At 42.4% G+C, this 12204-nt stretch overlaps 1 protein-coding gene across 1 annotated transcript in view; it reads right to left on the reverse strand.

The window, feature by feature from the left end:
- The window catches only part of LRRC7 (leucine rich repeat containing 7), a 495371-nt gene extending 484773 nt beyond the window's left edge, over positions 1-10598 (reverse strand). The window contains exon 1 of the mRNA XM_059689215.1: positions 10455-10598. Within this exon, the coding sequence (XP_059545198.1) occupies positions 10455-10456 (2 nt within the window). The 5' untranslated portion in view covers positions 10457-10598. The remainder of the gene's footprint in view (positions 1-10454) is intronic.
- Between the last annotated feature and the right edge of the window lie 1606 nt (positions 10599-12204).

Raw genomic sequence — 12204 nt, forward strand, 5'->3', positions numbered from 1 at the left:
CTTAAGAGTAAGTGTCTTGCCCTGGCCCACATGGTTCAGTTGGTTGGAGCATTGTCTGGGACACAGAAAGGTTGAGGGTTTGATTCCCAGTGGTCAGGGCACATATCCAGGTTACGGGGTTCAATCCCAGTTGGAGTGCATCCAGGAGGCAACCAAATGTTCCTCTTTCATATCCTTCTCTCTCTCTGCCTTTCTTTCTCCCCCCCCCCACCTTTCTCGCTCTCTAAAATTCATAAAAACATATTCTTGGGTGAGGATTTTCTAAAAAGTATCTTCCATGACTCAAATGCAAAAGAGTGTGTAAAACCCTTCAAACGGCATTTATAGAGTTTTTGGTTGCCTTCCTTTTCAGAGTAAATACTAGAAGCTATAATATTTTTTACAATGTGAACCTATCAGACTGTAATTATTATTATTATTGATTTTTAGAGAAAGAGGGAGAGGGAGAGAGAAATATAGATGTGAGAGCAAAATTTATATTGGCAGCTTCCTGCACGCCCGCTCCTGGGGATCGAGCCCACAACCAGGGCATGTGTCCTGAAGGGGAATCAAACCGGCAACAGTTAGGTGCACAGGATGATGCTCAACGAACAACCACACCGGCCAGGGCCAGGCTGTAATTCTTGAGTCCCAATAAAATGTTCTGCCCTCAAATATTATCATTAGATCCTATTTTATCCATTGTTAAGCAATAACATAAAAACAAGGGATATTCAAGACAAGAAAATATTCATCCATATACCCAGAATCTAAATTCAACTTTCTTTTTATCTGCATTCCTATGTTATCTTCACACATAATCATACAAATAAATTCTACATTGGAAGAGGAAAGATTAAGAACAAAGTCTATCCTGAAAATTATGGATAACTTTACACATGCAAAGAAGAAGAGTACCCTTGAGGCTTGGGGCTGTCCTGGACCCATGCAGAGCCAAAAGAAGTGACAATCACATTCCTAAAACGATTACAAAGAGACTGACATGTTATTCCCTTAGCAGCCACCATAAAACCATGTCCTCAGGGCTGAATTTATGCTAATTAATGAACAGTGGAGAGTATATATCTCCTGCCAACTGCTACAGAAGACTGGTGCCCTTGGCGTGGCTCAGGGAGTCTATTTAGGGTGAGATCCATAAAGAGCCTAAGAGCTTGACATATATACAAGTATATTTAGAAAAAAGGATTCTAAACACTGTTCACATACAAGTCTTGCTCTAATGTTTTTACTCACCAGCACATTTTAGACTTTAAGATAAATGCATTCTCAATTTTACCCATTGCCTTCCTAGTTTTTCTAATACATGTTCATAAAAAAGCATGCATCCCAATCTCAATGTAGAATGTGATCCTGTTAATCCATATATTCATTAACTATTAATTAAGGTTATTCTCCTCACAGTTTTAATATAAAAATAAATGTGTGCTGCAGTTCTAGTACTTTCTTCTTGTGCCAAAGCACAAAAAGGAATCACCTTTGCACCTCTCTTCCCTCGTTCATTACCCACTTTGGAGGCTACTGTTTTGAGTCTCAGCAGCTTGCTTTCTGTCTGCAGGAAGCAAACCTTAACTATGTCCAAGTAGAAAAAGCAAGCAGGTAAGCAAGAAAACGAGGGGGCAACACAAAATGCCCTTCACACCTTATAGCATAAGACTAAATAAGCTCATTAAATGAAGTTAGATACTTTGAAACATAAAACAGGTTTCATTATGGAGGTGTCAAACCCCGGACTGGTAAAGAGAAGACATGGTGTCTTCTTTTTACCACCTCGTTTAGGACATTGAGGATTTGTCATGTAAAATGATGTGTGGGATTGTAGTCACAGATACAGAAATATGTTCCGTTCTATCACACCCACGAGTCCCAGAACAGTACACGGAAAGCTGGCATGAATAGAATTAATCTACAAATGAAAAGCACAGCTAATGCACTGATCTGTAATAGACTAATGCAGTTACCATATTTTTTTTTTCAATTTCAAACATTATTGCTGTACTAAGCCATTTTAATTTGCTTTTTAGGGGGCTATTATATGTGACTATGTAGGTATGTCTTGTTTAATCAAGGCTTTTGTTTGTAACTATTTCCATATGTTATTGTTTATAAACCAAATACATATTTTAAGAGACGTACATAATTTTAAAAATGCTTTGTAAGTATTATTAATATGTTTTAGCAGTTAGGACTAAAACATCTTGTCCTAAATTTTCCAAGAACTAAAGTTTCTAAAAAGAGTGGACTCAAAATATTAGCATTAGAAAAAAACACCAAATGAGAAACATTTATTTTAAATTCATCTTATGAAAGCATGACAGATATATAAACAGTATTTAGTGGTAAGGGGAAACTTATTATTTCAATGGACCCTTCAAAATGTAACTTTGTAATGCAAAAATATTTCATAGAAATGAGTATATTTAATGAATTTTAAATGTATCATATTTTATTTTCTTGATTATGTTTTCCTAATTAATATTTAAGACAATATTTTATAGAAAGGCATAACTTTACAGTAAATCTTGTTTTTGATAAGAAAACTCATTAATTGCTCTTTAATGAAGTTAATAAATTTAGAATAAAATTCATTTAGTTGGCATTATACTAAAAAGATACTAAAATAATTTAAAAGAACATTTTAATTTTCATTAAAAGGGTATAGTATCCAAATTTAGAGTGCTTTAATATTAGTGAAATAAATTTAATTTTTCTACAATAAAGGTATCTTTTCAAAAATATTTTTATTGAATTTTAGAAAGAGAGGAAGGAGAGGGAGGGAGAGAGAGAGAGAGAGAGAGAGAGAGAGAGAGAGAGAGAGAGAGAAACATCAGTGTGAGAAACATCAATCGGTTGCCTCCTGCATGCACACCCACCGGAGATCAAGCCCACACACAACCTGGGCATGTGCCCTGACAGGGAATCAAACCAGCAACTTTACGGTGCACGGAATAATACTCACCCAACTTAGCCACACCAACCAGGGCAAAAATAAGTGTCTTTTAAAAATAGAATATGTGATGGATGTTAAATTTATAGCATTAAACTGCCTAGACAAATTCAAATGGAGATATAAAGCAATTACCCATAAAAAGTTAGGCCAAATAAAAACTCAGGCCAAAATTCAGGCCAAAAATGAAATGAGAAAAAAAATGTATTTGTGTGGGGTCATCATAATGGCCTGGTTCATTAACTGAATTTATTGGATTAAAGTTCTTTTCCCTCTTTCCCTTTGCTCAGATGAAAAGAACGCCAATAGTTTCAAGGGTATGGTTTTACTGATAGAGTTTGGGAGCTGAGAGATCTGGTTCCATTTCTGTTTCTGTCACTAATTGTTGTGTGCCATTCAGCAAGAAAGCAAACTTAGCCATAGACAGTGTGGGTCAGTTGATTGGGCGTTGTTCTGTACACCAAAAGGTTGCTGGTTTGATTCCCAGTTAGAGCACATGCCCAGGTTGTGTGATCCCCAGTAGGGGGTGTGCAGGAGGCAGTTGATGGATGGATGTTTCACTCTCACATCAATGTTTCTTCTCTCTCCCTCTCCCTTCTTCTCATTTTCTCTCACAAAAGAAGAAGAAGAAGAGAAGGAGGAGGAGGGAGGAGGAGGAGAAGGAAGGAGGAGGAGGAGAAAAAGAAGAAGAAACTATTCTGGCTCAGTTTCCTCTTTGGTAAAATAAGACCTTTTCAAGAATTTTCCATCTCTAAAGTGTTATGAATTTATGAAATAGTAAGATTACAGCTGTGTGTGTGTGTGTGTGTGTGTGTGTATATTATAAAACAGAGAAATTTCAGCTGTGTGTGCATCTGTGTAGTATACCCAATGTTCAACAATATGGTATTGCCCTAAGGACATTGGTAATATTTAACAATCACTGAAAGTTTAAATAGGTGTTTGATTTAATTATGATAACTTTTATAATTGTCTTGAGAAATTAATCACACTTGAAATGAAGAAATTTTTTTTATGGCTTCAATTACACTGACTCAGAATAACACTGGAGTAAATATTTAATGTGATGTCAGTGCTCAAAATATGTGGTCTGAGGTGCACCTCCATCCTATGGACTATAGGATGCTTACTTATGGTAAGAATTATAATGGTGAATGTATTAGATGCGGAACACATGAGCAGTTACTGCTTAAAAAGTCTAATTGCTCCCACTTTTAAATTATTTTAGTTATACATTTGTGTCACATTAAGTCTTTAAATTTAGCTGACACATTTTAGCTTTGTGTCCATCATTAACCTTTTTAGTACAACAAATGTCTTCATAACATTTAGGCACTGTCTCAGTAAGGAACATTTCTTGCCTTTCCTTCTATTGCCAAATAATTTGATAATGCAGCCAGTCAGCCATAAGTATTTTGCCACTACACAAAAGTATCTTTATCTCTTTCAATATTATAATAGCCTAAATAGCTACAATATTTTTTTCTTGGTGAATTCAGTCAAACAGCTCTTTTTCAACTATTCTTCCCATCTTTTTCTCCTGCTAGCTCTGTATTTACATTACTGCCCTCTCTTTCTCCCTCTGAAAGTCTCATAATGATAGTGATAGGACATACACTATCAGTATTTTTCTTTTCAGGCTAGTTACCTCTTCCCTGTGATTGCAACTTATAGCTTCTCACTTGTTTTCAGACTACTTTACGTCTTGAATAGCACAAAATTTAATTCTACCTGAACACCCCCCCCAAAAAAAATATAACACACACACACACACACATACATTTACATGTATTCTACAAGTTCCTTGTTTTCACTTAACAAATTTGTTATGCTACTACCCTGGGCATGGTATCACTACCATGTGTTCAGTATCTGGTGTTCAGTATGCTCTCAGCCTTACTGAACTTCATGTGGAGCAAAAATACTCTGGCACAACTGAAGGAAAGGCATCTTTAAGAAGTCAGTAAATTAATTCCTTAAACAATGTAAGCATCTACTCCATTGTTAAAATATTTAAATAGATCATGTCAATGCTAATGTAAATTTCAATACTTCATTTTTGGCAACTAGTGTTGCTTTCATGTGTATTAAGTAAAATAATATTTTGTATAGAGGTTTTAAGTAATTTATCAAACTGAACAATGGGATGAAAATGAGTGTGTGCAGAAAATCCAAATCCTTAAATTTACTTAATAATTTTCCATATATCATTGAATAACAAATTATAATTTTTCAATCGTGGTTAATAATTAAAAAGCACATACATTAATTCTCCAGAGCCTTATATATCAAATATGTCACCAGTTTCAAACTAGATATGACAGCTATTGACTCAAAACTTGCTTTATTGAAAACTTCCTTAATGTACTTTCATATGAAAGGTTGTAATAGCTTATTAAATGTTTCTGCCATGAATTAATTATGCCAAGAAGATAAGCACCAGTATATATTGTACTAATATTAAATGGTCACAAAAGCAATATGGTGAACTATTGCCAAATATTTAGATCACTTTGAAAAGCTAGTTCAACATGTTAATTTTTCTTTATTCTTTAGGAACTAGCTTTATGATCTATAAGTTTCAGTTATTTAACAATCACCAATGTGTGCCAACGAAGGAAAGAGCATAGTATGAAAAAAAAAGGTACAAGAGCCAAATCTGAGTTTAAATCATCACCACTTTTTAGCTATTTTAAATAGACTTGTCACTTGTCTTTGAGTCGGTTTTCTAAACTTTCAAATGGTGACTGATGCTTCCTACAAGATTACTTTGAAGCAAAACACCTGACTCATGGTAGGTGTTTAGTAACAGGTAGCTGCTGTTATGACTGTGATTACAATTCATGCACTAAGGAAGTAAGATGACAAGGGATGGGTCCTGATTACAAGAGCTCATGGATTTCTGAGTGTAACCACCTAATTCCAAGATAGGAAATATACATATTTAACTATTGAAATGGCATACCATAAAAATATAGTATGCCATCACTATACACAACCACACACACATACATCAGTATAGGAAAACTGGTTTGTACCAAAAAGTTTATTAAACTCTTCGAAATTGTCCAAACTACTTTTCATATACTACTCTGTCTTAGCATTTGCTATGCACTAGGACAATAAAATAGCATTTATTACTACCTCTATTTTATAGCATTAAGAGGCTGATTTATGTTACCTAAGATCACACGTTAATTCTGGAGGAACCTAAGGTTTTCTTATTCTTCTTTCACTACCTCAGAATGATGCACTACAGTGTTTTCTATAAAAACATGGACATTTTTAATGATGCAAAGCTGATTCACAAAACACAGCTAAAATCTTCATAAAGGAAAATATTACGTGGCCACGATCTTCCAAACACTGTTGATCTTCAGTGCTACTTCTAGTTTTGAGTTTCCATTTATAATTTATGATCCCATATTTAAATACATATGCTTAACCTACCATCTATGCATCTTCTTTCTGCTTTTGTGCTTCCTCAGAATAGAATTTAATTGTCACACTACATGGTCAGATTGTGCTTTAATATTAAATTTCCATTTTAAATTCTGAGGCATTAAAAACCCTCCACTGAATACTGATCTGGCCCCTAGATTAAAGAGATTCAAAGTGAAAAGTTCTCAGAAGATCCTAGAATCATCTCCAATGTATCTTTCCTTGAAGATATGGATTATTGAATGGTCAGTTCGCTTGGCACAAACTAAAGGTCTATTCTGTGTCATAGAGTTGAATTGACGTTTCTCCCAAAGTCATCTTGCAAATTTACATGACTTGCTGAACTCACCTGAAAAGGAATACGGATGATACTGTACAAAGCACTTACTATTGCTGAAAAGAACAAAATACTCCAAATAATGTCTTTTATTGATGACGTGGTTGTTATAATTATTACACTCAATAAACTACATATATTCTTTAAATAAATAATTCTCCAAAAATCATAAAATAATTTATGTGAAGAAAAAAAATGTAATAAGAATCCAGAGCCCTGGCTGGTTATGTCCAGTAGTTAGAGCATCTGACTGGGAACTGAAGGGTCATGGGTTCCACTCCTGGTAAAGGGAGTGTACCTGGGTTGGAGGTTCGATCCCCAGTCCCAGTCTGAGTGCATGTGGGAGGCAATCAATTGATGATGTGTCTCTCTCACATTGATGTTTTTCTCTCTCCCTCCCTTCGCCTTTCTTTCACTCACTCTAAAAAAATCAATGGGGAAAAAATCCTTGGGTGAGGATTAACCAAAGAAACAAACAAAGAATACAGAAATAACTCAGATAGTAATTTATTGATCGTTGGTTACTCTGTGCATTCTGTTCATTTGAGTATGGAATGAAGTTATAATATCATGGAATGTGTGATCCACCCTTAAAGTGTGGCCACAGTTATCAGAAGATAAAATTATAGTTTGACTTAATGTAATTTTGGTGATCAATTAAAACATAACATCTTCAAATTTTCAATTGTTCTATAAAGTAGGCATTTTAATTGTGAGTAAAGAAATCAGAATTTTATATCAATTATTACCATGTAGTAGATACTGAAAATTAGATCTAAAAAAAAAATCCTTGAGAATTATCACCACATGGGTAATAGTTATTTAATGATTTTTGTAAGTGATAAAAATTCAGTGATATTAACTATACCTTCACAATTTTTAAAAATCCAAAGTGAACAAAGCTATATGTACACAAAAACACTTTAATCAATATGTTGTATGCTATAGAGGACACAGAAAAATTAAAAGCTTACAAAAGAAAATAAAATGCTATTTTAATTAAGAAAATTTTAATGCCAGCCTAAAGTGGTGCTAAAATTCTGACTAAAACATGGCAACTGGAATTGAAACAGATTTAGTTCTTTAAGAAGTTGTTTCTAATTCTGAAGCCACATATGTGCAGGCACACGTGATGGAGAATGCAAGGGTTGCCATGGTAAGTACACATCTTTTCTTGGACAGTCAAGTATAAAAATAAAATGTAGAAAAACTCTCACTTCATAATATGTCATGGAAATTGACTCTGCTTCCCCTACCACAACAAATTAGTATGATGCAATGCAGTATAGGACAGAAATAGCCCACACTTTAAAAACTTCAGCCCATTAAGATGGCTTATAAAACATGGAGTGAAAAATAAAATAAGAAATCTCCAAGTTAGGTAAGTCTAATTAAATGATGGGTCGAGAGCAAGTTCTGCCTCCATGAGATTAATAATCACAAACCAGGACATTCCACAGGCCTGAGAAATCTCCCCAGGAGTCCCAACACAGACATAGCTAAACATCACCCTCTATATACTTTAGGCCTAAGCATCTAATTTTTAAAGAAAAATAAAATCATTCCTACATCCTAGCTAAATTTCTCATTCTGTCCTGGATCAGTAGTTTTCAAGAAGCACGGATTTGACTCTGACCTACTGCCTTTTGCAAGAAGATCTTGTGGTGCTTCTCTTAGAGTCTGTGAAGTCAGCTCAATGTCGCCTGGATGGAGGCGTGACACTTGGACTGGGGAGGTGGCAGAATCTGTTGCTAATCCCAGCAGGTTCCCAGGCGCTGGGGAACCCACGTGTGCAGGGGCTGGAGAACTTTTCCACCACATCTCAGAGAAGGAATGCTTCACTTTTAAATTGGAAGCTGGCTAGGCTGAGGGGCATGGTGGGAGCTGGGCGGTAAGAGAGGGAGAGGTGGGCAGCAGAGAGGATTCAAGAAGTTCACAGGTATCTATCTATCTACCACCTCTCCACCATGCTATCTATGCTCTCCACCATGTATCCCCCCCCCTCCTCCACTCCCGTCAACTTTAATATTTTCCCCTCTTATAGGAGGACTTAGCAACTGGGATACTGAGCATCTCATAGGCTCAGCCTAGAACAAAGAAAATCGAGTTCCTAATACTGTATCTCCCCGGTTGGCGAGATCACGTGTCCTGCTTTCGCTGGAATGCACTCTTGTCGCCCACGCTAGAAAATCTCTATTGTGCTTAGAAATTTGGTCCAGGTACAAATATGCTCACATACAAATTGCTTGACATCTATCAAGAGGCACATTGCAACGAATGCAGGTACGCATAGGCACCTGCTGACCTAGTTACCAATGCAGGTAGAGGCGATGCGTGGAAAGTGTGCTGGGAAAGTCACCAAAAGGAGCAGGTGGAGGATCTTTATGTCTCACCGCACCCCCTCCCTCCTAATTCTTTCTGAAGGGGAACTTCGACAGGAACGTGGGAGCCGTGGGAGTCGCAGATGGTTCCCTTCTGAAGCCAATTCCCGGGAGTTGAGAAAGTGACCCCTTCCCTGCTCTGCCTGCGCTGCCCCCTCTCGCCCAGCCCACAGGCTTTGTGACTTGGTGGGGAGGAGACGGTGCGGGAGAGGAGAGGGCGGAGGCGGGTCCTTTATTCGGCCCGATGGCCAAGAAGTAGTACCATGGAGCAAGGTTGCAGCCATCCCCGTCACTGTGAAGTCACACATTAAAGACATTCTACGCCTCCCCATCCCCGCAACCCCCGTCTGGACTCGGCCAAGCAGTTAGCCTAGAGACCTTCGGAAACCAATCTAATGGCCCACGAGCCGGGGTGCCATGATTATGGGGATGTTAATGGACTTCCCTCCCTCTTTCCCCGCCGGATGCGAAACTAGTCCTGCATCCTTAATGACTCCAGGAGGAGGACAGAAGGTGCTGGAGGGGGCTGGCGATGGGATTGGGAATGGTGCGGGCTCACCGGCTTCGCCGTGCAACACAAAGGAGCTGTGTGGGCAGGAGTTGTCTAGCTTAGGGGGAGGGAAGGAGGGAGGGAGGCATGGTTCTCCCTGACTCCCAGGGAAAGCATTCACTCCATTGCTCCCCACTTCTTTCGGTTCTCATGTCCTCCAGTCTGTCACACTCCCCATCCCCTCCACCTCCCCAAACCCCACCCTGTGCCTTCAATCCCCAGTGGCATAAAGATCTTCTAATTGTATCTTTCAAACAGACATCCAACAGTAATACTATACCTTCCAAGATAAAGGGCCAAATGAGACCTGCCACAAGTGGTGTGTGTGTGTGTGTGTGTGTGTGTGTGTGTCAATTAAAAAAAAAAAAGCGCTTCACCCGCAGACCCCTCGGAAGCTGACTGGAGATGCCCGCGATCATGAAGAGGAGCTAAGACTAACCTCAGCTCGGCCAGTGGTCCCAGCACTCGCGCCCAGCACTCGCTCTTTACATTTCCTTTCAGCATCAGGTAACCTTTTAGGGTCTCCCGCCAGCCCAGGCCACTCGGTGCTCCCCTGCACCCACACAATTAGCACCCCATTTCCAAATGCCCCGCAACCTACCACATCCCTGCCGCCTCCACGGGCCACCGCGAGCAGCTCCGGGAGAGCGCTGAAGGCTCCAGTCCTCCCGCCCCCGCCCCCGCCCCCCGCCCCTCGCCGGCCGCTAGGGTCCCGCACCTCCAGCGCGCCCTGTCCGCGGCCGCCAGCGGCGAGGGTCTCCGCAGCCCCCCTGGGCCACCGAACAGGAGTGTCCTACTCACATGGCCGGCCGGAGAAACTGCCCATGAGGTTCCGGAGAGAGCGACTCGTGCGGCTGCCAAGGGTTATTCCTTAAAGTGTTCGGGGTCCGCAGTGGAGTGGGCACGGGCGTCCTCGGAGGCGGTGCGGAGGAGGGTGGTCACAGGAGGAGGAAGAGGGGATTCCAGGCAGGTGCCACGTTAGACCATGATGCCGGTGCCCTTCAGGTGGACGGCGGGAGAGGTTCCGGCGGGAAGCGGCCGAGGGGAAGCCCGAGGCGCCGGCGGGGGAGGCAGGAGCGCTTCCACTCCCCAGCCTCCGCCTGCCGTGCGCGCCGCGCTAGCGACCGCAGCAGCAGCGGCGGCGGCGGCGGAGGCGCAGCTCCCTCCCCACCCCCCAAAGGCTCCACAGACAATAAATCCTGGGCGGAGAAGAGAGGAGCAGAAAAGGCGAATCGTGCACCCAACTCTGTAACACCCCCTGCCCGCGGCTGCCGCGCCTCGGTTGGGCGGGGGTCCCTGGGGACCAGGGGACGGTGGGCGGCTCGGAGGGGCTGTGCGCTCCCGCGGCTGCAGGCGACCGCGGTGGCCGGAGTGGGCTGCTGCAGGTCCCCTCTGGGGAGAACCCGCTGCCAGGGGCGGGGTGTCCGTGGCTTCGAGCCCGGGGTTCTCCTGGAGTGGGGTCCGCCTCGGTGCAGTGGCTCCGCGCACAGGTGCCGGGATTGGCAGGAGAGGAGGCGCTGCTCGCGGCTGTGTCTCCCTGCTCTCCCCGCCCCCTCTTTTTTTCCCACCCCCTTTTCCGACGACACCAGCTGCAGCTGCTTCAAAGTGTGAAAAATGTCAAGGAGATTTTCCCCGCGACAGGAGGGGGTGACCACGTTCACGGCTCTCGGCCCCTTTTTGAGATTCTCGCTGGCCCCTCTGACCTCTACTCGGGCTCCCCTGAAATAGAAGGAGAAAAATCCCAGTCCGGCGGAGAATGGAAATGCTCGCTTTGTCCGGGCTTTGTCAGAGGCTGCGTTTAGAAAACGGGGCAAGGGGCCGAGCTCCGGGCTTCCCTCGGTCGCCCCCGGGGCGCGAGGAAAGTGCTGGGGACTCGGCGCCTGGCAGCGCGCGATCCCCGCTCCTCCCGCTGCCGGACCGGCCCGGGGCGCTCGCGGCGCGCACGGTCCTGCAGCGCCGGCGCCTGGGCGGCAGAGCAGCTCGCGGCCTCTGCGCCTCCCGAGCGCCTGGGCACCCGCACCAGCTCAGTGACGCCGAGCTCGTGGCTCCGCAGGCTGCTGCTCCTGCTACCTCAGCAAAGAGGCGGCCAGGAGCGCCTCCTCGGGGTTCCCTCCCCCGCCCGCCTTTCCCGCTGCAGGTTGTTGGATGCCAAGGATAAAAGTCTCTGCTTGGCGGTTGGGTCGCTTCGCATCAGTCAGTCAAGGCAGCGACCTTTGCGCCTGCTCTCGCGTTCCCTTCTTTTTTGGGGGGGCCTGGGTTGCTGCCCTGGGAGTGCGCAGAAAAACAAAGGGGTTTCCCAACTACCCTCCTGCCTTGAACACTCTCACACACACACTCATATACTCCCTTCCATAAAGGCACACTCGGACACTGTATTCTCACACGCTTCTATTTAAACTCATAAGCTGCAATATGCTACGAAACACATTGATGAAGTTAGTACTATATTTAGATTTCTCTTTTATTCTCTAAACCCATCTGCTGAATCCCCTCTTTGGAAACGGCTTTATTATCCTGGAATCATTCTTTTGGGGAAGATAAGCCATAGGTT

The sequence above is a fragment of the Myotis daubentonii genome, chromosome 3, assembly GCF_963259705.1.
Source record: "Myotis daubentonii chromosome 3, mMyoDau2.1, whole genome shotgun sequence".
In the NCBI taxonomy this organism is placed as follows: Eukaryota; Metazoa; Chordata; class Mammalia; order Chiroptera; family Vespertilionidae; genus Myotis; species Myotis daubentonii.